Below are 19,798 nucleotides of genomic sequence, written 5' to 3'. Positions count from 1 at the left end.
GTGTACTAAAAATGCTACTACAAGTATTTAATTAGTAAACCTATAAGTTCACTTTTAGTGTAGTTGCTAAAAACTTTGATGTAAACTACTTGTGTACTCAAAGTTTACTACTGTTATACTTAAAGTATACTTAAAAGTAACTTTTATATACTAGAAAGTGGGCCAATTTAGTCCCAAGGAGTATTGAAATAGTACACTTACAAGTATACTGCCAGTACACTGATATTTGTATATTTACTACATAAAGTAAAATATATATTTGAACTTTACTTATACTTAATAAAATAAACTTGAAGTATACTACTTTTTGGTAAGGGATAATGAACTGCTTTATCTAAAGCTGATCAGGTTGCACCTTTTAAGGTCTTCAATCCAGCAAATAGAGACCAAAAGCAAGTGTATCGGTGTAATCTGGCCTTCAAATGCCACATTAAAGTGGGTTATTGCATTGCTGACACAGTTTTTCTCACCATCTCTCAGTCAGCGTGAGCTCTGCTGCGGTTCCTCGACAAACTCAATAAGGATCCTGCAGGAAGTGCTGAGCTGGCTGCTAACGGCGCTCAGCCGCAGACATATGAATAGCAGGATATCAGGCTGGAGCAAACACACGCTAGCCCTCCGCGTGACCACATTACACTATTTATTGACACAAACAATACAATTCTCATAACACACCGACCCAGGCAGTGAATTCTACAGAGTGATGTGTTTTTATATTATCATCTAATGCAGCGTCAAAAAACACAGCTATCTACTACTCTACAGAAAAATAACAGCTAATCTAAACTGACTGCTAACCTTTAGAGAAAGCAGTTACATCACAAGCTACACGACAAAATTAGACTGCAATTTCATTAGAAAACAAAAAACATTTCATATATGCACAGGTGAAAAGGAGAGTTTTTTTACGAAAAAAAATATACTAAATGTACAATAATAATAATATGATTTAAATATATTAAACACATTATATTACATATATAATACAAATTTAATGAATAATATATATGTTCATATTAGGGCTGCATATTATGTATATATAAATACACACACACATGCATATACAGTATTTAAGAAAAATATGTTATGTTTATAAATTAAATATATTTATATATAATATAAATTATATGAATATAAACATAAATACACACAGTACATGCACATACATTATATAAACAAAACCTTTTATTTAGGATGCGATTAATTGTTTGACCGCACTAGTTCAAATATACTGTAATGTAATAATATAATATAAAGATTATATACACATATGTATATACATAATATTATATTCATATTTATTATAAAACAATATTTATATATTTCAATTCCATGTCCCTCAGTATGTATTCTAAGGTTTTACATAATTTAAATAAATATACACACATATTTATTACACATAATAAAACAATTATATTACATATAATAAAAAAGGAAAAAGAAATATTGTAGCAAAAGGATTCATTTGACTTGCATGTATTATTTTCATGCATTATAAGTATTTAGGTCAGAAAATCTTTCTCTAGTGCAGGCTCATTTTTCTTCACTTTACTTTAACATCATGATAATAGAAGAATCTAATTTTCTCTGCGAGGTCGTGTTAGAGGTTCATGGAAAGGTAAAAACTAATATTCACACTGGTTTAGTAACAGTGATTGATAGTGATGTCACTGCACTGATAAATGATACTCTTGCGTCTTCATTTCTCTGTTTTCACAGCAACATAATTTCAGTGAGTGAAGAGTCTGTGGACGGACACGGCGCAGTAATCCTTCCCAGCGGGCATGTAAAGTGTAATTGGACTTAACGTACGCGTGGACGCACTATAACGCTCTGCTGGCCATGTGTGCAAAGCTACAGCGCATCGACTTCAGAGGGGTTTTCTGCCTCTTTACCTCTATTTTCACTCTCACAAACATCTTTGTCAGCACTTTCTCCTAATGAATATCAAGGGGGAACATGAGCTTGGACTATTCTGTGTTTAACGAGGATTAATTAGCTGGTGATTAGATGAAAAGAACAAGCAAAAGCAAGCAGATACAGAGGAACACAATAGAGAAAAAGACGAGAGACAGGGTTTTGGGACATTCATCGGAACGGCCAATCGGAGTGTTTGTGTGGGAATTAAATCTCTTTTCTCTGTCTTTGTTGCCAGGCAAACTTTTCAGTGTAGGGATCATATCAAAGGTGTTTGTCCAAGACGACTACTGTAGGTGTTAGATGTGCATTAACTAAATAATTGAATCTGAGGGTGCAAAAAAATCTAAATATTGAGAAAATCGCCTTTCAAATGAAGTTCTTAGCAATGCATATTACTAATCAAAAATTAAGTTTTGATTTATTTACGGTAGGAAATTTACAAAATATCTTCATGGAACATCATCTTAATATCCTAATGATTTTTGGCATAAAAGAAAAATGGATAATTTTGAGCCATACAATGTATTGTTGAACGTAGAACGCAGGAGAAGAAAGTTTAACACTCTTCAGCAATAAAAAACAATGAAGCACAAATGTTAGTTTATCTAAAGTCATTTTTGCTTATTAGTATGGTTGAACTGGATCATCAAAGGTCAGCAGCAAAGACATCGGTTAATAAAATAGGATTAGATACATTTGTGTTGTTTAACATATTTAATTATTGCAGTTTTGCATCATATTCTGAGATTGCATTTCACTGTTTTAATTCATTTTGATGAATACTAAATCATTAGTGGGATGAATTAATGCACGTTCACATTTAGTCTAGAACTACAGTAACATGTTCACACAGCACACTGTCAGTCAATAAATGGGAAAAAAGTAACTGGCTTTACTTTTTTGAAAAGATATTTTCTTGTAAATTAAAAAGTAATGCGTTGCTTTACTAGTTATTGAAAAAAGTAATATTATTGCGTAACTCGCGTTACTTGTAATGCGTTACCCCCAACACTGCTTATAGTCACACAGAACTACCTTGCAGTGACCTAGCAACCACCCAGATCATCTTAGCAACACATAGCAATGCCTACAACATCCACATCACACATTTTCTAGTTATTAATAACCCAGCTTCATGTCATGCCTGACAGCACACATTAAACCTGATAAAATCAATGTAAAACAAGGCCTTTCTGTCATGGCTTTTTGCTTCATTGTTACTCCGCGGGAGAGAACTGAAAGATCTTTGGGGTCATTTTCTCAGAAATCTCCATTTGCTCTATAATCTTAGCGATTTTTCTACAATTTTGGTAACACTTTAGAAGGTCTCATTTGTTAACATTAATGCATTAGTTAATATAATTAGCAATGTTAACAAAAATGCAATTGTTCATGGTAAATTCAAAGTGCATTAACTATAAATTAGATTTTTAAAAATGCATTAGTAAATTTTCAAATTAACTAACAATGAATTCACTTGAACTAACAAGGTGTTACCATGATTTTTCTGTCAAATGCATGATCAGCATAATTTTGTGTGTTGAGTTTTCACAGATTGTTTAGAGAAATTTTCAGATGCACAGATAGTGATTAAATAGAAACCTCTCCTCTATCACGAATCCCTCCTTCACTCTTCTGTCTTCACACACACCATATGTCTGTAACGTCCTGCATCTATCAAACATTTGATTTCAAAGCGGTTCTGCTGTCGTACGGCTGGTGTTACTGAGTCCAGTCCGTCCAGAAGTCATGTCTCTCCGGCCCGGCAAACAGCCTCTGTCCAGTGGATTAGATGACAAGACTACAGCTCTAATTATAGATTATCGACCCCGAACATAACACCCACGTCGATACGGAGAAGAGCCGTCTCTCTCCTCCTGCTGAGAACATGAGGGACGGGAATCTTTCCCCATACGGGACACAAGCAGATCTCCAGTGGGAAAAACAGGTCTTCAGGTTCAGGATCTTGACGTTCAGTGAGTTTAATGTGTGCATTCACACAAAACATGGATTTCCATGAGTGGTTTATGCTGGTTAGAGCCAGTCTAGCGAATACACATGAGATTTGGTTTACATGATCGTTCTGATTTACCTGGTTAAGACAGTAAAGACTTGTATATCATCATCCAAAACACAACATATGATGTGACAGCAACACTGGACTTTTGAAAAACAAACTAGTTGAAAATATGAATAAAAATCTTGATGATACTAAAATAACACTGCAGTGAAGTAAAACAAAACATACATATTAAAGATGCATCATCTGAAAAGACTTAATATCTCATGGATTGTTGCATCTCAAGTAAATTTATTGAAAAATTATTGAAATTTAGATTTTAACTGGAAAACAAGGCATCAAAGTAGTCTTTAAGAAAACTTAAGAAGACACACACATTGCTTTCAGTGCAAAAAAAATGCATGACTTATCACAACACATCATGCAAATGTAATGGGAGATTTTTAAACTTAAGTCTTAGTAATCTTTAATAATTTCCAAAAAAAGAATCCAGCATTTCTGACTTCAGTCTATCTGAACCGGTTTAAATGTCAAACCAGTCCCTGAATTTGAAACATGATGCAGAATTTAAATTTGAATATAAGGAAGTGGAATTAAATACAAAGGAAATCAAAACAATTTAACTAGAAAAGCAAAGTTCATCAGTCTAAAAAGCTTTACAAAGCTTTAAATGTTTATATGGCACATGCAATGATAGAATGATGGATGGATAGATTAATGAGAATGAAACAATGAAAGCTTGAAATAATGAAATCAGTAAGAGAAAGCATTCATGAGGATATTACAGTCAAGAGCTTCACAGACATTAAGGTCAGTTTCAGACACACCCCAATGACTACAGCGGTCAATTACCACACCACAACACAAGCTCAGACTCAGAGAAAATCACATTACACTCCAAACAATATTAGTGACACACACTGTTCATTTAATTCAAATTCATATTACAGTTCTATATCCCATTTGCTACATCAATTCAAATTCAGGAACTGATTTGTAATTTGAAGCATTTCAGTTGCTCTGAACTCAGAAATGCTACCACACACACACGCACACACACATACACATGCACACACACACACACACACTCACGCGCACGCACGCACGCACACACATGTACATTAGCACGCTCATTAAACCTCCTTCGTTAATGTTTCTTTTCTAATTTACTGTTTGATTCTGGAGTCGCAGGCCTGATGCTCCCGGAGCTTCTGCTCACCTGATTACAGTAATTACAGCTGCTATGAGACTAATGACGTGCTGCTCATAACGAGACGCTACCGCTCCTCACAACCCTCTGAAGACCTGTGAATATAATCAAATCCTCAAATATAAACCTCAACGGTTTACTGAAGACGCTGAAACACAGCTGAGTGGAGCAGATCCATCAAGATCTCAGAAACAAGAGAAACAAGAGTAATAATGTGATTTAAAGACTCTTGCTGCTCAAACTCGACGTGTTTCCTTCAGTGCTTTACTCATCATGAACATGTGATGTGACGACTTCAAACAGAAGACCGGGGAAGACCAGCAGCAATATTCACTCACAGATCAGCACTTTGGACTTCTTAGGAGTTAAAACTTAATGAGTTAAAAACTCGTATAATGCAAAATCTAATTTGCCTTGCACTGGTGAAATAGATGAGTTCACTGCACTATGAAAGCATACTGCAGCTTTCAGAACTGAAAACCAACACTAAACTCCTCAAAAACAACTTACTGATATCAAACATGTAGGAAAGATCCTCACTTTATTTGATCAAAAATACAGTACAAAATTAAAAAATTTAAAACAGCTGTTTTCTATACGAATATCTGTTAAAATATAATTTTCTGTGATGCGCAGCTGTATTTTCAGCATCATTACTCCAGTCTTCAGTGTCACATGATCTTCAGAAATCATTCTAATATACTGATTTACTGCTCAACAAACATTTCTGATTATTATCAATGTTGAAAACTGTTGAGCTGCTTCATATTTTTTGGGAATTGTGATACATTTTAAGAAAAGCATTTATTGGAAAGAGAAATATTTTGTTAAATTTTGAATGTTTTTACTGTCACTTTTGATCAATTTAATGTATCTTTGATGAATAAACATATTAATTTCCTTTTTTTTAATCTTACCCCACACTTTTGAATGGCAGTGCATCACAGTGCCCATAACAATATGAATCAGATATTTTCAACATTGATTGTAAAAGATGGAAAAAATTTTACCAACATTGTCATGTTTCCAGCTTACAATGTTAAAAAACTGGATCATTTCAGTCTGATATGAACAGAGAGAGGGTGGAAAACTGATATAAAACTAAATTATGTCTATTTCTGATGCAAGAAACTTCAAATTACATTGTAAGTAACATGCTAAAAATGATGATGTGACCTCTTCTGTTCTACCTGCATAATAAACAGACAGCATTATAGTGTGGTATCAGCAGCAAGATCTAAACGCTTTTAACAAGAACACGAGCACTATGAGCAATCGCTGGCGTCACAGGTGCATTTCCACCTACTCGTGACCCTCACACACACACACACACACACACACACACACACGGCTCTCTGGAAATGAACCAGTGTGTGTGTGTGAGACAGTGATTGAGAACACTCTAATAGCACATGACAGCACTCATTACAACAGTCCTTTCTGAAGTGTGAAGGTGGTTAGAGAAGCATGTGACACACTCATCTGCATGCCGCTGTCTTAAAGTGACAGTACACCTACAAACCAACATTTACTGAGCACAAAAGGATCAGTTTTGAAGAACAAATGCATTTTAGCATGCAAGCCTGATGTTATCAAGTCATATGGACAACTTTTAAGATATTTTGTAATATTTGTTTTTCACCATGCTTTTTAATTGCATGAAACCATCTACTTCTGTGTTCCACGGAAGATGGATTTGGACATGAGAGTGAGTATTTCTTTTTTAGTGATCATCAGATGGAGTGTGTGTGTGAGTGTGTGTGTGTGTGTGTGTGTGTGTGTGTTCAGTAAGACTATAAAACTGTATCTGGAGGCTGAAGGTCCTGAGGGTTTCTCGGTTGACCGATCTGTCAAAACTCTTTCTTTCACAGAGAGAGAGAGAGATGGACACACCAGTGAAGAGGACGAGTGTTCAGGATGGGACACACCCAACAGAAAGAGAGAGAGAGAACCAATACACAACTACTGTTTTACCACAGTCACACACACACACACACACTCATGATGAAATGCATTGCTTACAGCTTGTCAAACACCTCAAAGCTACAAAACAAAACCAAAGATCAGTGTTTGCTCAAGAACAATCAAGATCTGACTCATTCTGACAAAAAACATCAATTTTACCAGTCCAGTCAGTTCCTGATGGATAAAATACACTTTCATCTCAGTGAATATCCAGCTTTAGTCAAAAATATGTAATTTTACAAAGGGAAAATGGGTTGCAAAATGCACACATCTTTTCATATTGACTTCATCTCAGGCTGTTGTGTGACTGAAATAGCAGCTTTCAGATGGTGCAATTCAACCCACAAAACTGAAACAGCATCCTTTTACTCTGCAGAAAGCGAAAGGCCTTCATTAATGCAGTTATGGGATGTTTTTTCCTCTTACAGGACGATTGTTCTTTGACCCACAAAACTGAGCTTTACTTCCCTGACTGACAGACGGAGTAACACTGAGTTCTGCATGAAGACACAGTCCTCTAAATCACTTTAAATGTCCCACAACCTGCGGCCAGACTGACATTTTCCTTTTACTACAAAGAGATGAGTTCCCCTCTAAATGTTACACTACCAGACGGATTTTGAAATGATTAAATTTGTTTTTTGAAATAAGTCTCTTCTGCTCAGCAGATCTGCATTTATTTGATCAAAATACATCAAAAATTGTGAAATATTATTCAAGTTTAAAACAGCTGTTTTCTTTGTGAATATATGTTAAACTGTAATGTATTTCTGTGATCTGCAGCTGTATTTTCAGCATCATTACTGCAGTCTTCAGTGTCACATGATCCTTCAGAAATCATTATAATATACTGATTTACTGCTCAAGAAACATTTCTGATTATTATCAATGTTGAAAACAGTTACACTAATACAAATATGGGGTTTGGAGATTTTTGTAAAAAAAAAATCAATACGTTTATTCATCAAGAATGCATTAAATTGCTCAAAAGTAAAGACACTGATAATGTTACAAATGATTTCTATTTCAAATAAATGCTGTTCTTTTGAACTTTCTATTCATCAAAGAATTCTGAAAAATAAAATGTATCATGGTTTCCACAAAACGATTGGATAGCACAACTGTTTTCAACATTGATAATAATCAGAAATGTTTCCTGAGCAGCATATTAGAATGATTTCTGAAGATCATGTGACACTGAAGACTGAAGTAATGATGCTGAATATTATATAATGATGATGTATATTTATATATAAATGCAGCTTTGGGGATCAGAAGAGACTTCTTTAAAAAACTTAGATTTAAAGATTAAAAAAAAATCTTAATTATTCCAAATCATTTTGGCGAATTTCAAGCTTTTCTACAAATGAACAAACGCACAAGGTTATGACACCTAAACTGCAAAAAAAGAAAAGAAAAAAAAAAGAAAAAAAAAGCTGTTCTGATGCAAAGAAAATGGAAAGAGTGAAACAAAAAAGCTCATAGTTGATTATCAATGAATAATGATTACATTTGGGTCTGTTCATCACACAAATCTATTAACATCAGAAGACCTGGACTAAAAGCTTGAACTGATTCTTTGGTTACTATAAATCAGTGCTTCAGCTCATCAGAAAGTGCATGTTTATGAGGTGCTTCTTCTTCATCACTGTAATGTTGTGGCACACTAACAGCTCCATATAAACTGGCCGGAGCGCCTCATGAATCAGACGCTTTACTGTGTTCATCTGGTGCAGGGCCGATTGCCCGGATGCGTCTCTGTCGGCCTAAAACCATGCTGCTTTTTTCACAGCAAACTTAAATGGTGGTGCATGATTCACACCTGAGCTGAGACCTCACACACACACACACACACACAAAAACACACAGTTTACCTGGCCCTGATGGGTATTAATCAGAAAAGTGCTGACGCTGGTTGCAGAAAGACAGCAGCGACCAAAAGGCCACAGAAGACATGAGTTTTACAGCACAATGTTGTCACATGAGAGACGTGTGTGTCATATATGTCTGTTCTCACAGCGAGACGATGACCAAATTCATCACGTCAGCAACACAGAGCTTACTCTCAACAAACACTCACTCTCATAATATAGCTTTATCTCCTTTTGGTGAGTAAATGAAAACTGCATAAAATTTCATATTTTTTTCACAAATGTTAGTGAAGGCTAAAACTGGAAGAACTGGAAAACTATACACTGTATAAAATGACTGTAATTTTAATGTTAAAAATATTATAAAAACACTGCAGTAAAAACCTAATAACTGGTTAAAGTTTCCATACAGTGAAAAACTGTAATAAATCTAATGGGAATTTTACAATAAAATATTTATAAGGTGAAAAACTATAAAATTGACATAATCCACTTCGTGACTTCATACAATTGATTGTTTTTCACTGGAATTACAGTTTCTTCTTATTTTTATCTCATCAGTTATGTACATTAGGTTTATGTTACATTTTATGTTTTAATTTTACTGCATTATTTAATGGTGTTATATGCACCTTCTATATTAGTATTTAATTAAGCATGTGGGAAAGCTACTTGTAATGAACTTTAATTCATCAAGTGGTTTTCTCTTTATCATCTGTGTTTTTAAGGTAGCTTAAATAAGTCACTTATAAAAGGTACAAAGCGCATTATAATAATTTATATTAACTATTTCAGTTAATGCAATATACATTTTTTTTTACTGTCAGTTAATGCAATATACATTTTTTATTGTAAATTTATGTTCAACCTGCAACACTTAAAATGTAGCTATCATATTTTTCATCTTAAACTTCTGGCAACCACGGCTACTATTTATTTATTTTTTACCAGAAATTTCAATTTTATTTATTTATTTTTTCTAGTATGTAACAGCTTCAATTGCACATGTTTGTGTTTGTTATTTGGTGAACATCAGCACCTCTAAAACATCGTGTCAGCACAGTTTTGAGTCATTTATTTATTTAACTCATCCTCTCTGGTTTCCAAACTGTCTACTACGATTAGCAGTTTTTGCTGACTTGAGCTTGTTACTCCACAGTTTTCTGCCAATATGTTTCATACTCCTTCATGACACTGCAGTTCAGACACATCTGCAGCTAAAATAGTTTCTAAAATACCTTATTATTGACTACAGACTACCAAATCAACACATACAATGTGTTTCTAGCTTAAAATATCGCATTAAGTACAGCCTTCTTACACATAATGTCCCAAAGCAGCTGAATAGATTTTAGTGAGACTAAGACGACTATGGCATGGAAAGAAAGCTTTGGAGGAAGCATGGAGAAACTAATCCTGTATCTACACCCACACAGCTGCTAATTTGACCAGATATAATCCAGATGCTCAGGATTCATGATAACATTGACTAATGAGTGCATTGTTTAATTAAATATAATTATGATAAAATTAAACCAGATAAAGAGAAACAAGTAGGCTACATCAGATAGGAAGGAAAAAAAGCTGCATATATGGAGAAATGGGGGAAAAATTTATAATTTTCAGCTGTGAAGACAAAGATAATAAAAACAGATGGCAAAAAGGTAATATGACGTCAGGTAACTAAATACTGTGATTATATTACAGTCCTGAATAATAAGAAAATAAAATTAATATAAGTTTAATATGTACTATTCATTTATTAATCATTTCACCATTAATCAAGAGAATTAAGAACACAATTAAGAGTCAATGTTGCTGTTTTGGGCTGGTTGAGATGTTCAAAAATCACAAAAATGTTAACATAAAAAAACAACAACAAAAAAAAAAAACATAAATTTCCAAAATTCACCAAACGGATGAGTATTGTTATAAACACTGGCGAGTTACGCCTCAGTGAAAAAAGCATTATTTGTGTATAATTTCTGTAAATAATCACTCAAAAACTGAGGTGCATGAGATCAGATCGATGAGGCCTACGATCAATCTATTCCAAACTGGAATAAAAAACGTGCTAATTGAAAGAAAACTAGTTGATAAAAAGACTGAATCCAATTTGTGGTAATAATATAGCAAGATTGTTTGATTATTGTGCATCATTCTTTAACTATAAGTGATCTTTCTTTCCATTCTTTTTGTATCTAATGACCTAGTATCAGAGTTTTATATGTGAAGTGAGTGAAAATGCTGTTCCTGCTCATGCATCTGTGTCTCAGGACTGGTGTGAGATTCACGGGAGCTGTTCACATGCCGCAGTGCTGAAACCAGCGCCTCACATTGAAGTGAAGTGAAGTGAAGTGAAGTGAAGTGACATACTGCCAAGTATGGTGACCCATGCTCGGAATTCGTGCTCTGCATTTAACCCATCCAACGTGCACACACACACACACACACACACACACACAGCAGTGAACACACACACACAGCAGTGAACACACACACACACAGCAGTGAACACACACACACACACACAGCAGTGAACACACACACACCGTGAACACACACCCGGAGCAGTGGGCAGCATTTATGCTGCGGCGCCCGGGGAGCAGTTGGGGGTTTGGTGGCTTGCTCAAGGGCACCTCAGTCGTGGTATTGAGGGTGGAGAGAGTGCTGTACATTCACTCCCCCCACCTACAATCCCTGCCGGCCCGAGACTCAAACCCACAACCTTTGGATTACGAGTCCGACTCTCTAACCATTAGGCCACGACTTCCCCATTGCCTTCAATGAGCCGCTGAATAACACTTAATTGAGTGAGATTAGACGCGGTCGGAGGGTAATGCTGTGAAGATACACACACTGGTATCGCTGTACGCTTCAAAACAGGGTCGCTGGTGAGCACAGCTACATCTGCAGCTGATATCACCAAACATGCTGTAAATACATCATTAAACTTTGATAATGGTACATACACTCTTAAAAATAAATGCCATAGAAGAACCTTTTTTGGCTAAATGGTTTCATAAAGAACCTTTAACATCTGAAGAACCTTTCTGTTTCACAAAAGCTTCTTTGTGGCTAAAGAAGGTTCTTAAGAGATGGTTCTTTGACTGAATGATTCGTTGTGGAACCAAAAATGGTTCTTCTATGGCATCGCTGTGAAGAACCTTTCAAGCACCTTTATTTTTAAGAGTGTACCTGACTCAGATTCACAAAGTAATGCCACAGTATATGATTGTAATGGTAATTTAATGCATGCAAACTGACCATATGCTGAATTTTCTGTTTCAGTTCTTGATTAAACACTGTTTTTACAGCATGTTTCGGTGATTGCAGACATTTGTTTTTCATTCTGCCTTCAGTGTTTCGCTCTGATTGTTCCCGATGTTGATCACGGGTTAATAATACAGTGCGAGTTACAAAAGATCCAGATCTGGATGTGGAGAGAATGAGAAACAACGCAGGTTGACGTGAGCTCTGGATAAGCAAAAACAAGGGAATGTGAAACTAAATCTCTTACAAGCTTGAAATGCGCCTCTAAATGACATTCGATTGGATTTCTTCAGCTTGTAACAAGAACCTTCAATCCCAACACATTGTGAGCATGAAATCTGAGCCTGAAAATATTGTCTGGGTAAATAATAACTAAACAAGCTTTCAGAGTAATATAATGAAATACCAAAAAGTGAAGTGACATACAGCCAAGTTTGGTGACCCATACTCGGAATTCGTGCTCTGCATTTAACCCATCCAACGTGCACACACACACACCGTGAACACACACACAGCAGTGAACACACACACACACACACACACACACACAGCAGTGAACACACACACACACACACACACACACACAGCAGTGAACACACACACACACAGCAGTGAACACACACCCGGAGCAGTGGGCAGCATTTATGCTGCGGCGCCCGGGGAGCAGTTGGGGGTTCGGTGCCTTGCTCAAGGGCACCTCAGTCGTGGTATTGAGGGTGGAGAGAGCGCTGGACATTCACTCCCCCCACCTACAATCCCTGCCGGCCCGAGAATCGAACCCGCAACCTTTGGATTACGAGTTCACACAGAATCATGTTCTGTTGATAAAACAATCTCCCGTTAAACATCCGTAACTGCGTTAGATGCAAAACAGAAGCACGGAAGACGACAGCTTCACTTTGGTTGTGAAGATTCATTTCACCTGGATACTAAACTGAAATATTAATACCATTAAAAGTTTAAAGAATCTTCTCAGATAGATATAATGAGCAACTAGAAGAAAAATGCACCATCTTCTATCGCTAAAACAAGTACAAATCAGTCAAATGCATGAAATGCACAACAAGTGTTCATCCAGAAGAACAAGAGCCTAAAGGACATTCAGCCACAAACACAATAATTCATTTCAGTACAAAAAGGTTATTTACACATATATGAGTCTTAATGCCAACTATTCACATAAATAAAGCTTTTGACAACCCTTTAAGAGTCATACAATAATCTAGCAGAAGAAATTACACATCATCTTCTATTAATACAGCAGATCAATCCTGCCACTCTATAAGGATGACAAACATGTAAATGCTTTTCCACAAGGAATAGAAGCCAAAAGAACATTAAGCCTCAACACAATGATCGTGAAAGGGGTCTCTGGGCAGATCTGGCTCTAAACTGAACAATTAATACCATTAAAAAAGCTTTAATCTTCTTAGAATGACATAATAAGCAACCAGAAGGAACGGCACCATCTTCTAGGAAATAACTTCTGTCAAATGCATGAAATGCATCAGATAACAGTTCATTGTTGTGTACCATCCCAAAACATACAGTCCCAAACAGAATGATTCATTGCAATTACTTTGGGTGGCTATTCATATAAACAAGGCTTATTCAGAGTGATATATTAAACTATCTGAAGAAACGTCACATTATCTTCTACACTAGATCAATTGTAAACAGGATAAACATGAAACACTTTTCCACAAGAAACAGAAGACAATGATCATGAAAGGGTTCTTTGGGCAGATCTGGTCTAAAATGAACTATTAATACTGTTAAAAATTATTAAAGAATCTTCTTTGCATGATGTAATAAGCAACCAGAAAGTTGCTAAAAAATGCACCATTGCTAAAACACCTGTAATATGACAAAAAAAGAAAAAAAGATTCTGAATCCAACTATTAATATAAATTTTTTTTTAGAGTGATATAATAAACTAGCAAAAGAATGGCCACATCATCTGCTGTTACGTCAATCCTGCCACTCAATTTGTTAAACATGAAGCGCTTTTCCATCTTTCGCCACAAAGAACCTTTTGTGAAACAGAAAGGTTCTTCAGATGTTCTTCTATGGTTCTTCTATGGCATCATGAGGCACCTTTAATTTTAAGAGTGTACTATTGCTTTAATCTTCTTAGAATGACATGACTAGCAATCGGAAGGAATTGCACCATCTTCTATTATGATAACTTCTGTAAAATGCATGACATGCACAACAGAAATGCAGCAGATAACAGTTCACTGTCATGCTACAACCCTTTACCATAAGGAACAAGTCCCTAACGGAGCGATTCGCTGCAGTATAAGAAACGTTCCTGGGCAGATCTTCATTTAAACAAAGCATTTTAAGAGTAACAGAATAAACAGAGGAAAAGTCACATCATGTTCTATCACTAGAACAATCCTGCCACGCTGTAAACGTGAAGGGCTTAAGGAACACGAGACGATGTTAATGAAAGGGTTCTTTGGGCAGGTCTGGCTCTAATCTGAACTATTCATATTAAAGAAACACCAAGGATCTCTTTGTTCGATTGATACAAATGCGAAACAGAAAGCAGCCCTTCGTCTATCGCCACTCTGTAAACATCTCATCAAGTGCGCGAACAAAAGCGAGATGATGCCAGGCAGTGAGCCTCCAGAAGCTCTTTGTTTTGATGGCCAGCGGATACTCACACGTAAGCGTGGTAGATGAACGCCCATCCTCGAGGTCTCTCCAGAACATTGTAGAGGAAATTCTGCAGGCGTCGGTAGAACGCGTTGCGTTTCGGCGGCCTCTTCCCGGAGATGCTGGAGCGCTGTTTGCTCAAAATGCTGCCGCGCTTCGTCGCCTCCGCGCCCGCGATCAACAGCGCGCCGTCTCGGCTCGATTCCGTGGCGCCAGCCTCCAACCCCACGAAGCCCACCTTCAGCTTCTTCTCGGCCTGCGGCGCGGGATACACGCCGCCGTTGCGGGATTTCTGCACCATGCTGGAGATGCTGCTGTCGTCATGGAGATCCGCTGGTGCTGATGCTGCGGTTCTTCCGCCCTTCGCCAGGTGCGAGCATCACTGCGCGGCGCTGAGGAACGAGAAGCCAATACCGAGGAACGATCTGCAGCCTACCTCACTCACACACTCTCTCTCTCTCGCTCTCACACACACACACACCCTCCCTCCCTCTCACTCACTCTCTACACAAGTTTGCCTCTGCCCGGAGAACTAGTTTTGGTGTTGCGAATGTAATTAGTCCTGTTTGGGTTTCCATGGCGAGCATTTTATATCATATCGATTTTTGTTAATAGATAAATTACCTATCTGTAATTGCCTATGACGTGTAATTAGCTGGTCGCCCCTGCTTTATCTCAAACCCCTCTAAAAACAGCCTTTGGACTAGCATGACCGGATTAGGCTGAACTAAAAGATTTTATTTTTCCCCCAGGAGGTAAGCAACTTTTTTTTTTTTTTTTTTTTTTTAATTTGCATTTTTATTGCATGACTTGTTTGGGTTTCAAAAGCAAGCATATACACGACCTTATAGCCATTATCGATTTTTGGTTTTGTTCTGAATCCAGATTTATAGATAAATGAATGCCCTTTCAATAATTGCATGTAATTGTTTAATTAGCTGGTTTTAGTCACCCCTGCTTGGTTCCAAAACCTTTTATTAATTCATTTAGCATTTATTATTTTACAGCAGATAGGCAATGCTTTTATTTTTTAAATTTGCACTTATATTGCATGGACTGTTCGGGGGTTTCAAAGGCAAGCATTGTACACTGACCTTATAGCCATAATTGATGCTTGATTTGGATAAATGCCCTCTCTGTGTCACACTCTCTTAGGGAACTTGGAGCAAGGAACGAGGAAACAGAGAATTCATAATTAGAGTCTTTAATATCCAACTAGGTTATGAGGAGCACAGGCAGGGAAGACATTCAAGGACCAACAGACACTGACTGAAAGGACTGGGGCTTTTAAAGATAGGATAACGAGGGAACTAAGGTGACACACCTGGGATCAAATTAAACAAAATCAACACGAGGGAGAAACTGGGTCACAGAACACATGGGGAGCAAAACAGTCCACAATCCTGACACTCTGTTATTGTTTATACAGCCACGGTTCTGGGGTGGCGGAGCTCCACTCTGCGCTCACACAGTCCACGGCTGGCTCCATCATGGTGGGCACTGTCGCCAGCTCTCGCACCTGATGTGACGTGTTGGGCTCAACTTCCGCGACGATCTTTCGCTCAGTCACTCGGCTTGGTGCTGGCTAAGGAGACACACCTGGGATCAAATTAAACAATCAACATGAGGGAGAAACTGGGTCACAGAACACATGGGGAGCAAAACACACACAACAGTCCACAATCCTGACACTCTGTTATTGTTTATGGTGGTTTTATTAGCTGGTCTCCCCTACTTGATCTTAAAACACTCTAAAACCAGATTTATTCAGTAAAAAAAACTTTAAGAATAACTAAGTTTTTTTTTTTAAAGTACATGTTTGGCAATTTATTGCACATTTAAATTGTTAGGCCTGATCTGTGAGCTGGTTTTAGAGGGTTTGGGGTTTGGACAGGCTGGAAGACCTGCTTGTCAAACCAGATCAAACCACTGGAAAAAATAAAAAAATAAAAAATATTTAATTTGCACATTTAAATTGTTTGGTTTGTACTGAGAAATCTCCCATAAAAATGTCCCATAATGTACTGTGTTAATACTGACCCTTATTGATTTTCACTGGCATTTGAATTAGGCATTTCACTGTGTTGTATTTTAGGAAATGTCAGTAAATTTAACTGAGAACTTTTTCAGCACCTGTTCTGGATTTTTTCTTAAAATGCAAAAATCTGCTGAAAAACAGCTGAAACCAGCCTAAGCCCTCACAGCTTGATCTGTTAGCTGGTTTTGAAGTGGTTTTGGGCTGTTTTCAGCTGGGCAAGTTGGGAGACCAACTTATCAAAACCAGCACAGCATCTTCGTTTACATTTTTTTTTTTTTTTTTCAAATGGATGAGTTATTTTTGTGTCAAATTAAAACAAAATACAACAGAATTGTACTGTTGGAAAGGCAAAAATGCTTATATTAGGAAATAATTCCCTATCATGCAGTACATATTCCCAGGATGCTCGATGCTCTTTTTTTTTTTATATTGTTTTGAGAATAAAAGTCAAATGCAGATTTTATATTATAATGTTGAAGATTTCAGAAAGCTTTGGGAATGTAACCCCCAAAATGTCACACTCTACACTCTACACTCTACAAAATACATAGTGCATCAGATGATCTTTCATTTGTAGAAGAGTTATGATAAGGAAAACGTATGAAGAGAGTTGGATTATACGGTGAAATCTGACCATGTCTCCGTCAAATACATAAAACCCAGTATTTCAAGTTCAAGTTCAAGTTCAAGTTCAAGTTCAAGTCAGCTGTATTGTCAATTCTGCAAGTCTACATCAACATGAGCTGATTCTGGGCTGTTGTGTGTGTATGTGAGACGTCAAGAAAACAGATCACCCTAATGCGGCTCCATTTGCCTCCTGGGCTGCTGAATGAAGCTCTGCGTGCTCTTCATACTGAAGCTCCGTGTGTTTGATTCCAGACAACAGCAGCATCTCCCGAGACACACGAGAGTCGCTCCAGACCCTGTTAATCAAATCAAGAGCAATCTCAGATCATTCAGCTCACATCAGACCTGCCAAAGACCAGCACTCAGGAACAGCACGTTCAGAAATCATCTCATGGCGCTTTCAGAGCCACTCAAGCATATGAACCATTATGCTAAAACTCTGAATAAAATCAAGAAATTCTGGGTCAAACTGACTCAAAAAATTGCACAATGAAAATCAAACAAAAACATTGTAACCTTTAACAATAATATTTCTCTCTCTCACACACACACACATGCATATAATGCATATTGAATAAAATATACTATATTTATATAAATTTTAAATGTACACTTTTTATTAATTCATTTTTAATTTTAAATTTTTGTGTGCTTTGCTGAATCTCAAACAGTAGAGCATGGGTTCAATTCCCAGCAAAATTGAATTGCACGAGCCAATAAAAATTGATACCTTAAATTAAGTGTATATTTCTTCAAATAAAAGTGTCTGTCAAATGCATTATGGTAGTTGAGAAACTGACATAAAATGTTTTTTTTTTTGTTTTTTTTGGATCCGTACTTGCCTTTAATCATGAAATTTGCGGGTTAAATTGACCTGCTAACATCAAATTTGTAATAAAATTTTTATATGCATGTCGCACAACACCTCAGAGCATGTTCATGACCCTAAATGAGAAATAGTCACAGAATTTCAAGAAAAATCATCATTTTAAGCAGTATTTGTAATTTACCTGACCTGGATCATAATATAAGGATTAGAGACCCACGTGCTTTATTTTAACAGCCAGTGCATGACTTCACATAGACTTGACGGTTAATGCTGTTATTTATTTTATCATATCACTAACCATAACTGTGAACCACAGTAATGCAGGACTTCCTCAAAAACAGTGAGTGCAGACGATCTAAAGGCAGATGCGTCATTCTCTCACGGCCTTCTATATTTAACAGCATATTCACTGCAGCTTCTCTCCAGTCATTCATCTCAGTCCTCGACAACCTCAGAACAAACCAGCACCGAGTCTCACAGACGTCCTTCAGCATCTGAGGATGACAGTGAGGTCTGCTGAATTATACAGGAGAATAACAGTACAGCAGGGGATAAAACGATGCTGAACTCGCAAATTTACATAGACCTACAAATCAATGTTTTCCTTTAGCCAAATGGAGCTCTATAACTGTTACTAATTTCTCTGAGAATGGAAAACATAATATTGCTTAATTGACAAAAATAATGTACAATGCAAGCATAATGCAATACTTTTTTAAAAAAGTAAATAGTAGCAACTGATCAGGCTTAAAACATTACTTCATTGGTGTAAAATAATTTTGACTACATATAGAGAGCAAGACAATGGAATATATATACAGTTGAAGTCAAAACTTTACATACACCTTTCAGACTCTGCAAAATGTTAATCATTTTACCAAAATAAGAGGGATCATACAAAAATGCATGCTATTGTTTATTTAGTACTGACCTGAATAAGATATTTCACATAAAAGATGTTTACATATAGTCCACAAGAGAAAATAATAGTTGAATTTATAAAAATGACCCCGTTCAAAAGTAACAGAGACTTGATTCTTATTACTGTGTTGTTAGCTGAATGACCCACAGCTGTTGTTTTGTTTAGTGATAGTTGTTCATGAGTCCCTTGCTTGTCCTGAACAGTTAAACTGCCTGCTGTTCTTCAGAAAAATCCTTCAGGTCCCACAAATTCTTTGGTTTTCCAGCATTTTTGTGTATTTGAACCCTTTCCAACAATGACTGTATGATTTTGAGATCCATCTTTTCACACTGAGGACAACTGAGGGACTCATATGCATCTATTACAGAAGGTTCAAACGCTCACTGATGCTCCAGAAGGAAAATACATTAAGATATGCATTAAGAGCCGGGGCGTGAAAACTTTTGAACAGAATGAAGA

At 36.7% G+C, this 19,798-nt stretch overlaps 1 protein-coding gene across 5 annotated transcripts in view; it reads right to left on the bottom strand.

The window, feature by feature from the left end:
* Positions 1-15,224, bottom strand: part of LOC306844817 (potassium voltage-gated channel subfamily KQT member 2-like) — a gene marked incomplete at both ends in the record, with an annotated part of 41,194 nt that extends 25,970 nt beyond the window's left edge. For all 5 annotated transcript variants that reach the window (XM_079377201.1, XM_079377203.1, XM_079377200.1 and 2 more), the window contains one exon: positions 14,932-15,224. In XM_079377201.1, the coding sequence (XP_079233327.1) occupies positions 14,932-15,224 (293 nt within the window). The remainder of the gene's footprint in view (positions 1-14,931) is intronic.
* Positions 15,225-19,798: the final 4,574 nt, after the last annotated feature.

The sequence above is a fragment of the Barbus barbus genome (assembly GCF_936440315.1).
Source record: "Barbus barbus genome assembly, chromosome: 25".
Taxonomy (NCBI): domain Eukaryota; kingdom Metazoa; phylum Chordata; class Actinopteri; order Cypriniformes; family Cyprinidae; genus Barbus; species Barbus barbus.
Note: the sequence above shows the minus strand (reverse complement) of the source record. Positions and strands in the feature narration are given on the sequence as shown.